Source organism: Neofelis nebulosa, chromosome 5 (genome assembly GCF_028018385.1).
Source record: "Neofelis nebulosa isolate mNeoNeb1 chromosome 5, mNeoNeb1.pri, whole genome shotgun sequence".
In the NCBI taxonomy this organism is placed as follows: Eukaryota; Metazoa; Chordata; class Mammalia; order Carnivora; family Felidae; genus Neofelis; species Neofelis nebulosa.
Window position 1 is genome coordinate 6525102 of NC_080786.1, and position 13446 is coordinate 6538547.

Sequence of the window (13446 nt, forward strand, 5' to 3'; positions counted from 1 at the left end):
TTATTATTATTTATTTATTACTTATTATTTTATTTATTTATTTATTTATTTATTTATTTATTTATTGCTTTATTGCTTTATTCCTCTGAGCTTTTGCCTCTTTAGGGTAGTAGTAGATTTAACTGGTTACCGTAAATGGCTTGGCAGGATACTTGTCGCGTAAATGCTTAATATGGACTAGCTCTAATTAAATATTCTCTGTTCTCTGCCTTCATTATTTTCTGGGCACGGGCTGAGCCGTGAGTCTTGGCTCCTCCAAGTCTGGGGATACTGTACAAAAGACCCCAGCAATGTAAGCCATTTCCCTCTTGGAAGGATGTTTGCCTTCAGCTCCTTTGAGCCCCTCCCTCTGCTCACCTCAGGGTTAATTTAGAAACAGGATAGCCTCGAGGCCATTGGAGGCTAGCACCCTACCCTACATACCATCAGGGGTCAGGCTGTTGAGGCCAAGTTCAGCTGCAGTGCTGCCTCCTGGAACCGGGGGCTAGAGACGGAGAAAACTGAGACATGGGGAGATGTAGGCTGGGCCAGAGCCCATGCCTTCTGCCTCAGTCTCCCAGGGCAGACATGCTGGGGTGGCCGGTCCAGTTCCCTGATGAGGAGCCCGAGGCCCAGAGAGGTTTCGGGGTGGCCTGGTGCTGGGTAGGCCAGAGTCCCTGGATGCGGGCATTTGCCTTTCCTGGCGCCACTCAGTGTGAGCCAGCATAGGGTGTCACGCTACATGCCCCGGACTCTCAGGAGGGGTCCAGGGGTCGTAGGAAGTTGGGCGGGATGAAGCCCTCCTGTGGTCCCCACTGTGACTGAGGCTGCACTGTGGGTCCTTACATGATTTGGGATTCACATGGATTTTGTTTGAATATCGCTGCCCTAAGGCAAGCAGCTGTGTCTGTCCCAAGAGGGGCCTGGGTTCCGCCCCCCACCCCCCCGCCGTCCCTTCCTATGTTGAGGCTGTGGAGGGAGGCCAGTAGGGTCAGGATGGCGGCTGCTGGGTGGGAAGGCGTCCTGATTCCTGCGGTCTCCCCCGGGCCTCTGCTAGTCGACCTGCTGCTGGGGCTGGGACCAGGGGGCTCTGCCTGACCCTCGGTCACATCTCAAGTTTGCCCGTCCCCCATGCTTGTCTTCACTGAGGGGCGCCGTCAGTAACAAGGCTGTCCTCTCCCTCTCCCTGCCGACGTGCAGGGCCTGGCCCAGCTCTGTGTAACCATCGAGGAGTGCTGGGACCACGACGCGGAGGCTCGCCTGTCTGCGGGCTGCGTGGAGGAGCGCGTGTCCCTGATCCGGAGGTCGGTCAACGGCACTACCTCGGACTGTCTTGTCTCCCTGGTGACCTCCGTCACCAACGTGGACCTGCCCCCTAAGGAGTCGAGCATCTAAGCCCAGGACACGAGTGGATCTGAAGAGGAAAGGAAAAACAAGTTGTGTTTTGTTTTGGAAAACCCGTGACACCAACAAACACATAAAATGCAGCTGCTATTTTACCTTGACTTTTTATTATTATTATAATTATTATAATTATTATTATTAATATTATTTTTGGGATTGGATCAGTTTTTACCAGCACATTGCTCTACTGTATCGCAAACAGCGGGCACGTCAGCAGGCGTTGAGGTGCTGAGCTGTGAATGCAGAGGCAGCGCCATGCTGAAGAGCCTCAGCCACCTCCTGTCCCTTGGGGTTCATTTTTCCCGCTTTCTCTTTGTCTGTTGTCTCAGAATCTGTGACACAAAGAAACCCATCTCCTGTCTTAGGAAACTTAATGCTGCAAACTCTACCTGGAGGAACCTTTGAAGACTGTTACATAAGAACACACCTTCCTCCGAGGAGGACTCTCCCCCTGCCCTCACCCCCTTCTCCGCTCCCTTTTATTGTTTCTCTCCCTTTTTAGACAGCGAGTTTAAGAAACAGCAGACGTGTCTTTCACGGATTAACGGGTGTTGCCCTGACCGAGGCGGAGCTGGGCTGAGGGTGCGGATGGCTTGGACCGGAGTTGGAAGGGGAGGGCAGGGCTGGGGATGGGGTTTGGAGCAGAGCGACACTGGACTCGGGCACACTCGGAGCAACATCCTTTGCTAGGAGGCTGCTTCTCAGGTAACCAGGAATCGAGGGGAGGGACCGTGTGGAGGCCGCGCGCTCACGGCCGGAGCGGGGTCTGGAGAAAGCCTGAGAGCGGGTGCGGCTCTGACCCGTTTTCTCCCCCTGCCTTGGGCTTGGGCGCTGGACAAAACATTTTCTCTGCCCTAATTTTAAGGTTAGGTGAGGGTAGAAATCCTCATGCTTCAGTGACTACGTTCTTCTTAAGACGATGCTGTAAATACGTGTAATGGAGGAAGAAGTTAAAACACATGGCTTCCTCCCGGAACAGTTCAGGGAAATGCCCACGGGGCGCCCCGCACAGCCAGGGCAAGAAGATTCCCTGGGTGGGGCTGCCACCTGAGAGTCCTGCGGCGCTGGCTCTGCCCCGTGTGGTGACACTGCTGTCCCTTTACGTGGCTCGTGCGCACGGCTTTCTCCAGACCCCTCGAAGAGGTGCATATTCTAAGAACCGTTTCTCTATTATGCCATAACCTTGCTCTAGTCAGTGAATGTTCCTAATGCTGCTGTTTCAACATTTGAATTTTTTTAATTTATGAAACATGCAAATTTTTTTAAAAACGAAACACACGTCCGCATATACACACATGCTTTGCTATGTGGCTTCCGAGGTTTAAATTTTGAAAAGTAAAAAGAATGAAAACTTCACGACCACAGACCACCTCAAACCAGAAATACCTCAGAATTTTCTACTTGTGTAAGTTTTATTATATATTTTATTAGTTGTGTTGTCTCGTAGTAAGTATATTTTAACGTAAGTTGGCTTTTATGACAAGGAAGTTTGAAAGAAATAGAGAAAAAGAAAAAAAGTTTGAGTCTTCTAGGGAGTGCTACCATTTTTGTTTGATAACGCCCTCTTGTAAATAATTGTCATCAACTGTCGGTTGGCCGTCTGGGCCGTGTGGGCATTCGTCACTCTTGTTTGTGAAGGCTTTTCCCTCTGGTTTCTTGAGACTTTTATTTAAAAACTGGATCTTTTTCATCCTGAGGGTAGGCGAGTTGGTGAGGTTTTGGGGAGAGGTTGACTGGGGTGAGAATGGGAGAGGGGTGCCTCCTCTTGACTTACTTGGAGGTTCACATCTTTCCCTCGACCCGATTGGTCAGTGTTCAGAATGACAGGTAACCCCACTTTCACTTGGTCAGACCGTGGCCCTTAGACCCGCTTGAGGTAATTTTCCCTGGGCGGCAGTGATAGCGGAGGGGGCGGGCAGCACCGCGGCGACTCGGGGCAGCCTGTGACGGAGCAGCGTGTCCAGAGTGGGGAGTCCTCGCTGCGGCCTGGGGTCGCGGTCTGAGAGCACACGCTCCCCACTCCGCACGCCGTGTGCCTCTGGGGCCTGCCGCTTGGCCGTGTCCTTTGCTCTGCGTGTTTGGGCACAGGGTGCTGTGGGAGGTGACTTTGTGGCCCTCCCAGAGCTCTGTTTTTGCTTCATGGGCCAGGCTGTGAGCTGGCCAAGGTGGTTACGGGGACAGGTCTTTTGTCGTCGTCGTTGCTGTTGGGTTTTTGTTTTTTTTTTTTTTTTTTGGTAAGCTGTGTTGTCTTTTTTTTTTTTCTTTTTCTTTTTCTTATTTTCTTTTTCTTTCTTTTTTTTCTTTAAAAACTATTTTGTGCTGTGGTATTTTTCTTCCCTCGGAATAATTTTTAACAGCAAAACCGGCCTTACAGCAGTTGCTTTTCTTTTCCACTTATTTCTTTAAAAAGCTTTAAAATATTTATTGAAAAGTGCCATATCTAATTTCTTTAGCTTTCACCTCAGGCAGTGCGTCTCTACTTTTCCGGCATCTGCTTTTCACCCTCCGAAACCAACAAACCGCTAACGTATGTAGCTGATTCACTCATTCTAGCCAGTGTGGGACACGAAACCCCTGCCTCTCCATTTGTTTTCAGATTTTGTGTGGGTGAGTTTTCTTTCATGTACCGGCTTGATCCTTGTGAGAACCAGTTTGGGCCTGGCCGTGAAGGGTTGGGCCGTGGCCCAGGCGTGGGACCTGCTGGTCAGGACGCAGTACAGACAGGGCAGGCCTTCCTGTTGGCCTACAGGCCTTTTCTCTGGGTGGGCTCCCTCTTTGCTGACCCTGGGCTCCGCTGCTGTGGTGGCTTTGGGGTCCTGGCACCAGAGTGAAGTGTCGAGATGGTTCCTGTGTGGTGCGGGGGGTCTCGGGGGACCAGTTCTTTGGGCTTCAGGCTGCCTTTCCCTCGTGCTGCGTCGTAAAATGTACCCATCAGGCAGCATCCCTGACTGCTGCCAATGGCAGAAAAAGAAAAAAGATCTTTTTCCGGGGCACGCCCCTCGGAGCCTGGGTGGGTCTTTTGCCTCAGATAAAGTGTCTGCTGTCATGTATCCTTTGGGGAGCGAACCACTTAGAGCTCTGGTTTGTGTTTATCGGGTTGCAGGGCCTCTGCCTGTGCTCTTTCCCACAAAGATGTCACGCAATGTCCACTTCTGGGGAGCTCAGAGAACCACTCCCCCTCACCCCCCGAGCTCTTGTGGAGACTGGTGGGAATGGAGTCTGGCATCATTTTCCCTGTCTGTGGGAGAGGCTGCCCCATCTAGGGTGGGAGGGTGGCCAAGTCAGGGGAGAGAAGTGGCCAAAGATCCTTGCTCCTTCCTTTCTAGTGTTCTTCCATCCACACAGGCTCCTGGCTGTAGGCTGCTCTTTGGGGGAGAGTGTATTATTCGAAAGCACACATGATCACTGGGAAGACATCCTGAGCCAGAGAAATACGGGAATGAGCAAGAGGAGGAAGCAAGGGCGGGGGGGGGGGGGGGGGGGAACAGAAGCCACTGTGTCACAGTGTCCTGCAAAGAACTCTTAATGATGGGCCAGGAGAGGCCCTGGACACAGTCCTTAGGGACTAGCATCATCCAGGTTTTCTCCTGGGACCATTGGTCCCTCACAGGAGTCCTTCGAGGGAGCTACTCTGTGAGGGCTATAGGTGGAGCCTTCTCTGGAGGAAGGGAGGCGGGCTGTCAAGGCAAGTGGTGAGCATCTCCGGCCTTCGTTGTTTAGCATGGCTTTCTTGTCCCATTGGTTCTGTAGGTGTAGTGCCTGGAGCGATCAGTGCTGCCTGGGGAGGGGATCCCCGCGTGTGCTGGCTGTGTCTGACCCAGAATTCCTCCTGTCTAGACTTGGGCATGTGTGTAGGACAATAGAGGTCTTTTTCAGCTCAGAACATCTTCAGGTGGCTTGAGCCTCCTGCTGATGTATTCTCAGCCCAGTGAAGGATCTGTCCTCTCCAGGCCACTGAGCTAGTTCCCTCCACTGCCCCTAGGGGCCAGGCCATTCTTTTGTCAAGCTTGTCATGTCATGTTTTAGAAAGCAAAGCAGGTGCTCCTGCAGTTCTGCGAGGTTACCTTTCTCTCCAGTTGCCATGTTCTTGCTCCTTGCTATCCCTACACTCTGCACTGAGCGCTTGGGCTGTGTGTGTGGGGTTTCTTTGGTGGGAAGCCCAGCTGTGTGTGTGTGTGCGTGTGCGTGTGCGCGTGTGCGTGTGCATACTTGCTGTGTGTACAGCTCAGAAAGCCTGTCACGTGGTCCCTGTGCTCTGAGCCATGAGGGTAGGGAGGCGGCTGTGCTATCTGGAACAGGAGGACCGGGTGGCCCTCTCGCAAATGGAATTCTGCCTTTCTTAGGATGCAGTGTAAAGTTCTCAGCACATTGGTAATATAAGGATTTGGTGGTTTTAGCAATACAGTAAGCATGTGTTAAGTTATATAAGGTTTTAGAATGGGTACTAGAAGTCGAACAGCCAAGTGTTATTCCTCAGAACTTGGCTCACTAGATGAGTATCTGGATTGGAAACCATTTCCCAGGAGTTAACTTCGTTTGATCCTCAGTCTCAACTATTTCAGTAGCCTGCTGGGTTCTTAATGGCTCATCTTTGGAAAGTTGGCCAGACCCAGTTCACATTTCAAGGGCCTCCTAGGCCACATCTTTCCAAGAAGCACAGTCAATTTACTCGTCGACACCCCCACCCCACCCCCCATCCAGGGTGAGCATCGAGAAAGGAAAGAGGGCAAAGTGGTTTTTTCTTCTCATTTGGGTGCCATGAATTCCTTGGTTAATGGCTGTTTGTAAAAGCTGAACTAATAAAACAGTAGCTAATCCGTGTTCAGCCTAGTAATGACGAGTTTAAGTGTTTATCAACAGTGATGTTTTAGGTCAAGAAACGGGCCCAGTAATGCAGCTGATGAACTATTTATCTTCTCAGTCTAGATATAATAAATTCAGGGTTATATGCATGGTTGTTTCAGTAAGATTCCTGACAGTTGATTTGTAACCAGCAATCCACCTATGAATGTATCCCAAACCTTTAGAAGGCTTGGAATAGTTTTTTAAGATAATGATTTAGTTTTGTAGCAAAAAGAAACTGAAGTTTAAGATGCACCCCCCCCCCCCCCCCGCCCCCGCCTGGAAATTAATTCAGTTGACTCAGCTTCCTTTTGAAAACAGTGGGTCCAAGAGACCCATAAACTCAGCAAATAAAATTCCAAATTATCTAGAGGGATATTTTGAATCTTCCTATTTTATACTCATTTTGGGTCCATTGTAAACTTTGGTTTGGACAAGATTTTGAATTTAAAGGATCTACCACTGTTTAAATTCAAGCTTTTACATTTTTGTGACTGTATCTTCCAGGTGTGAATGAAGCAGGACCTTTGACTGTGGTCCTCCACGAATCCCTGTAGTGCCAAAACCGGTGATACTTTATTTGCTCCTGTGGCAGCTTGCAGAGATAAATACAAGTGTTTTTTCCTCACGAATTAAAGTGCATAGTCTCTAAATGCCAGTGCGTGGTGAAGGGCCCTGTGCTGCCCTTCCTCTCCGGGAGTGTCTGTGGACTGTCTGGGGCCTACGCAATTCTGAGAACCACTGCATGCCAACCACAGGACCCTAGAGAAGCATATGCTTGGGCACGTGTGTGTATGCAGTGGATTATCCAGACGTGGGCCCTTCTGGACATCTGTGGGAAAGTGTTACATTTATTTGCAAAGTTTACATTTTTGAGCTCACAGTTAGGAGAAACATGACCCATTATTAGCTAATGCTTTTTAGGCAGGTGAGGATGGGTTTGTGTTTGGTTTTTTGGTTTTTGTGTGCGTGTTTTTGTTTTTGTTTTTGTTTTTACAGATGGATGAGTTCTGTCTCGAGTTCTGGGAACTTCTGCTGTTGGTTGGGCATGGGATCATTCTCTGTTTCTCCCAATCACATTTGCATCGGAATGTTGTTAGGTAGCGTTGTAAATAAAAGAATAGGTTATATGATAGAGATATGACACTTGAAATTTTACTTTAAGAAATCTATAGCTCTACATATATATTTAGTTATATCACCTGACAGATTCTTCTGCACAGTGTGGAGATTGTTTTATACCACAGATTATTTTTATAAAGTCTAGTGAGTTTGATGCGAATGGTTTTGTAATCAGAGTAATGAGCTTTACCTTTCAGGATAAATATACACTGGAGTGTGGGTGGTGCGGGGCTTTTACCTAGTGCTTGTATGGACTCTCGTGATACACTGGCAGATGGGAGGCCGTCGCTGGGTCTTGTTTGGCTAAAACCCCGCTTGGGGCTGTGTGGGATGGTGATGCTTTGGCTCAGCTCCCTGCGGATTGGGAGGCGAGAGCCTGTGGTATGTTTTACATTTGTGCTTCCTCCTGAGATACCTTCTGAACAAAGGGTTCTGGGATTAGAAATTAGTTTGTGCGTTCCTGCCGTCGGATGTAGTCGTATGAGGGTGTTTTGAGGGACAGAAATTATATGGGAGTGCAGATTGGGGCAGGTTGGGACGAATAAGGTTCAGGCTATAAACATTTGAAATGAGAGTTTGGGGATTTGAGCAATCCACAACACTGAATTATGCAGGACCAAATTACCCAGTTTTTAAGACAGAATTTCCAGTTTAGTAACTACTCAGAAAAGGAGGGTGTTGTGTGGATGCAGCGATCAAGTTAAATGGGGAGCTGCCAGGCACATTGTGTCCTCTTTGGTCGGGGCCTCCTGGACGTGAGAGTGCTTGGGGCAGCTCCCTGCTTCCATCAAGCGAGTCACAGCCAGGAGCCCTCCGAGGAAGCTCGGCGCCCCGTACCAGAGGGCATCTTCTAGCTGTCACTTAGCCCTTCTGCTCTTCCTGCAAAGGTCAGCACGACTGCCATGGTTATGGACGGTGGTCTTCATGTTAGCCTTTTTACTTTGGGGTAGAATGTGGGTGGTTATTTGGGTGAGGCTTTTGATGGGGATACAGGGAAGGTGAACAATGAAGCTAATCTTTGTATCGTCACTGCCACTTCTGAGGCTCAGCTGAAGGCCTGCTCCCCAGACCCACGCCGCTGTGCTCAGAAGTACACGGATTGGGACACTTTTGTCAGGAGCATCCCTAACGTGTCATTTTAAACCAGCTGTGTTTTTATCCAGTCTGGTTCAGAGTGAAGTTTTACACTCTACCCCTTTTCTACTCGGAATAAGTTTAGTTTCAGCAGGTCCAGTAGCGCTCCAGGAACTAACCCATCGTTCCTTTCCCTGTTCCCCATGAAAGAACGTTTCTCTGTTCTCCAGCCACGCGTCTTGGAATGTAATTCTGTTGTGCCTTTGTTTTTGTCACCTGCCTCCCCCCAAAAGCAACTGCTGTAAGCTTTTTTCTACTTGTCTTTTGTAGCCCGAAACCCCACCTTTTTCCTTTTTCCCAGCTGTAATTTCTGGATGCAGTTCTGTGCTCCAGGTATTGTAAGAACCAGTTACCTCAGACCTCATGTTGAACAGTGTCACCATCTGGGTCCTCTCGGTACTGCAGGCTTGTAACATAACGCACGCAGGAACCCTGCCAAGTATGGGCACTTACTTGTTTTAAAGTTCAACTCTTCCCAAGGACTGAAAGAGGGGCTTCTGGCAAGCTCTTCACTGCACTGTGGTGGGATGGGTCTAGAGTGTCATCTGAACGGTGCTTCCTGGGTTCCTCTTTGAATTCTGCCATTTTCAGTATTCTCGTGTCTGCATAGGCAAAGTGATTCAATTGGCTGGTCTTGCACACAAATTAGTTCCAAAGATGAGCTCTTTGTGACACATTTCCAGTCGTTAAAACTCAAATGTAGAACATTCCTTTAAATGGCAGGATTAAAAAACCCACCATCCACCACGGTGCATTCTGGGAAGATGTCTGTAGCATATGTTGCTGTGAAATTAGGCCTTGCGGGATATGGCTGTTTGTCATTTTGATGTATTTTAAATAAATATATATATATATATTTTTAAAGAGCCTTTTTTACCAGTTCAAAAAGTTTAATTAACCAGCAGTCACCACATCTGAATTTTTGTCTCTGGGGCATAGATGGCAGACCAAGATTAAAAGTGGTAATTCAGCCATACGAGCGTGGGCTGCCTGCCTGGGCTGTCCTGCTGACCATGGGATGCCAAGGTCAGTGTGTTCCCAGCGGGTTCTGATCAGCCCTTGAAGTGTTTGGTCTCTGCCCTGGTCAGCGGACTGTTGACTTCAGTCCCTGCAACTGCTTTACTTTAGCCCAAGTGGGGTTTTCTCAGAGCACTGCCACGAGCTAAGTGTACGTTTAGCCAAATAATTTCTCCATAAGGGAAAAACGCGCTCATTCAAACATTACCCGCGATGACAGAAGTGAGAGTAGGAGAGATGAGGCAACATCTGGGTTTTGATTTGGGAAGTGTCCAAGTCCCTGTCGAAGGCTGGCTGAGAGCCAGTGATCATACAGAGATGCTTAGGAGACCCCACCTGGAAGTGTTCAGACCTCCTGTGCGTGGAGGGATTGTTAAAACGCCAGCAGCTTTTTCCCCCCATTTTTCCCCCTAGAATTCTGTAAAAATGCAAAGAAAATTGAGTGGTACTTAAGAATTGAGGGTGAGGGTTACCGCAGAATAGAAGCATACTTCTAGATTTCAGTTCCATGCCACAAATCCACACAATGCCATTTTTCAACTGTACAAAAGAATCTGCTTATGAATTTGACATGATCTTAACAGTAGCATCAAAGGGCCGAATTTTTCACCTGTTAATATTTTTTCACATTTGTCCTTGAATCTGATAACTTCACAGTACTGTAAATTTAACTTACATTGAGTCTGATGTCCATTCTTGTGAAAAGAGCTTCTGCATGTAACAGACACACAGTTAAAGAACACAGCAGAATACAAGATTTGCAGGACCAGTTTTGGAACCGACAGAAAATGTCACCTCTCATTTGCCATCTTATGTATCAGTTTTACCAGCTACTTCTAAATTTGTACATTATTTGTAAGGAAAAGAAGGAAGATCCTAAGGACTTGTCTAACTTAGTGGAGAATGTGTGTGTTGGGTTTAGGATGGATAGCAAAGTCTTACTGAGCTGTGTTATCTAACTTGTATATAACAATTGTAATTAAAAGTTTGGATTCACCTGTTTCTTGCAGTTTAAAACAATGAATAATTACAAACTCTGGAAATGTGACTAGTATACAACTTAAGGCTGTAGAAGTGAGGAAGCTCTTCAAGTGCTAAAAATAAAGATTTCTAGTTTTTGGCTCAAATTCAGTAAGTACTGTTTGTATACCAGGATATGTGAGATGTAAATGTAATAGGTCACTTTCACCCTTGTAGCTATAAAATAAAAAAATTTATAGAACAGAAATAGCTTGTACTACTGAATTAACAAAAAGTTATACTAAAGTATCATGTTTAAAATACACACACACACACACACACACACACACACACACACAGAGTTAAGCTTGTTGCTGTTACCCTGTCTGGATTTGAAAAGTGTGCGGACTTATATATATACACACATATATATATATAACACACACGCATATACACACGTATATATACTATATACATGCACACATCTAAAATGGCCTAAAGCAGACATCCATGTAATTACAGTTGCAAAATGAAGACATTTTGGAAAGAACATTGTATCATAGTTCATTCATTTGCAGTGGATCTTTGTTCCTTTTTACTGTGGTAATTTTAGAAATGAGTGTCAAGTTTGAAATTAGATCTGCTAAGTTGGGGTTTTGCTGCTTGAACTCTGCACTGGGTCCTCAAATAAACCGATGTGAATGTAGTTTTTTCCCCCTGTGTGAAGAAGCAGCCACACCCCAACAGAATAGGAGGAAAAATCTAGAGCTATTTCAAGTTTTATCTTTTTGTATATGAAAATAAAATAATAATAATTAAACTAGCCTGTTGTCTCTTAATCACGTGGCAGGGGATTGAGGTTTCTTTTCATGGGGATTAGAAATAAATATAATGGTGTTTTCCACTTACAGGGCTGACTCAGAAACACCCCTGTGAGTTCCTGTGTGGTACACGTACAGTTGTTAATGGTTGAGTACGTAGTCTACCATGGTCCTGTGGTACTGGAGCTCGGCACGGGTCTTCATTTCTGCCCTTCAGAAGCTCAGGACCTAGTTGGAGACACTGTGGGCTTCTAAATGGACTGTCCTGGGACTCGGGGTAAGTTCCTGCAGGGTAGGGGTATATTTACCAAATTTCCAACTTTTACCCACTCCCCCTAGTTCTATACTTTGCAGACAACTCTGGGCAATATTTTTGTAAGTGGAGCAGAGAAGCGTAGGATATAAGTGTTATTCTGGATTACTGCGGAATACTGGCTCCGCCATTTCTAAACACAGCTGAGTATCAGGGTCCCTGTAAAATAAAAAAAATATAGTTATGGGGCACCACCCCAGATCTGAATCAGTAAGCCAGGTCTCACGTTTTGGAGTTCTTGACTTCCCTCACTAGATGAAAACATGGTTCCCTGTTAATAAAACAATGATAGTGTCTATTGTCTAACAAAGAAAACGGGAAAGCCCCAGAAATCACTGCTTTCCTCAGTAACATAGGTTTTTTTAGGCCCGTGACTAATAATTGCTAAGTAGGGAAATGCCAGCTTTGGATCCTCCTTCTGGTAGGGTTAATGCCTTTCTATTCATGCTTTAAAAGGATTAAACAACCTGTTTGGAACTCTTAGCAATTTTCAATGAAGGGACCCTTTATTTTGGGACCAGTTGCCCAGCTCTTGGTCCTTTCGGCTCTTTCAGATTTAGATAGTTCACCTTTTACTAGTGAATGTCTCTAATGATAAGTGCAGAGAAGGAAAGAAAGGCTGACCTTGTAGAATGAGGACCTTAAAGCTAGAACTACTGGAAGGTTGGACCAGAGAGGTCATCTGGTCACACTTTTCCTTCAGCAAAGGAATTCTTTCACCAGAAGGAACTGGACACAGAAGCTGATTTCTAAAAACAGGCTTGCTCAAGTGAGCAAGTACAAGAGGGTTCAGGGGCCATTAAGCCTGCCCTTCCACTCCTTCCCTTAAGTCTCCTAGTTACAGTCCCCTAGTTACAGTTCAAAAACCACTGCTCCAATTCCTTCGTTTTAAAGGTGGGCAAACTGGCCCAGAGGGAGATACCCCACCCTAAGTCAGGCAGCCCTTACTTCCAGCTCTTGACCTCTGGGGGCCAAGTGAGGGGTTCACTGTTGTTTCCACATACAGGATCTGGATGAGGAACAGTCACCTACCATTTATCTCTGGTGTCTATCACAGCACATGGCACTTAGGAAGGCCTTGAGCAACAAACACCTCTTGAATGTATGTAGTAAATTCTGGTACAAGTTGCTGAGGTAGCTTTGAAACCTACGGTCAACACCAGTGCTGTCTGGTTGTATTTGTCGGGACTCTTGATTGCAAATGACAGAAGCCATTAAACAAAAAAGGGGGGGGGTGGTTACACGAAGGATCCTGGGGCAAAGGGCCAGGCAAGCTCTGGTGAAGGCAAGATGCGACCGGGCTTCAGGCGTCTTGGAAGCTGGGATCACAGCACTGCAGCCCTCCGTTTCCTCCTGTGTTGCTTAGCGCAAAACCAGATGCACCTGCCTTGTCCACTTAGCGGGAAACAAGGCTACAGATAGGGCCAGAGTTTCAAATGTCACAGCTCTGCTACCTGGAGAGTCTTGCAGATCCACAATCCCTGGAAACATTCTGGTTGACCTAGCTCAGCCAGTTAGGGTCAGAGGTAGGGGACTGATTATACGGAACCACTTTATAATAGGTATTCCTGGGGAGGGGACATGGAATCCGGAAGCTGTCAAAACAACATCTGTACTTCCTTCCTTAGCTGGATGTCGGGAAGGCCTCCTGCTTTTAAGTCCACGTGGAGTGCTGTCGATTGCACTGCAAAATGTATTTTGAGTGGGAGTGCATAAAACATCCCCTTACTTACTTTGTCAGCCGTCATTCAGCAGTCTGGATTTTATGTTCTATCAAGGCAAAAGAGGACTACGTAAAAATCGCTGATGTTTACAGAGCACTTAATGACATACCCCAGGTTCTTCCCTAAACTC

The 13446-nt window shown here is 47.0% G+C and overlaps 1 protein-coding gene across 3 annotated transcripts in view; it reads left to right on the forward strand.

Annotated features, from left to right (window-relative positions):
• ACVR2B (activin A receptor type 2B) overlaps positions 1-11281 on the forward strand; it is a 40478-nt gene extending 29197 nt beyond the window's left edge. For all 3 annotated transcript variants that reach the window (XM_058729437.1, XM_058729436.1, XM_058729435.1), the window contains exon 11: positions 1180-11281. In XM_058729437.1, coding sequence (XP_058585420.1) covers positions 1180-1374 — 195 coding nt within the window. In that variant the 3' untranslated portion in view covers positions 1375-11281. The remainder of the gene's footprint in view (positions 1-1179) is intronic.
• The last annotated feature ends 2165 nt before the right edge of the window (positions 11282-13446 follow it).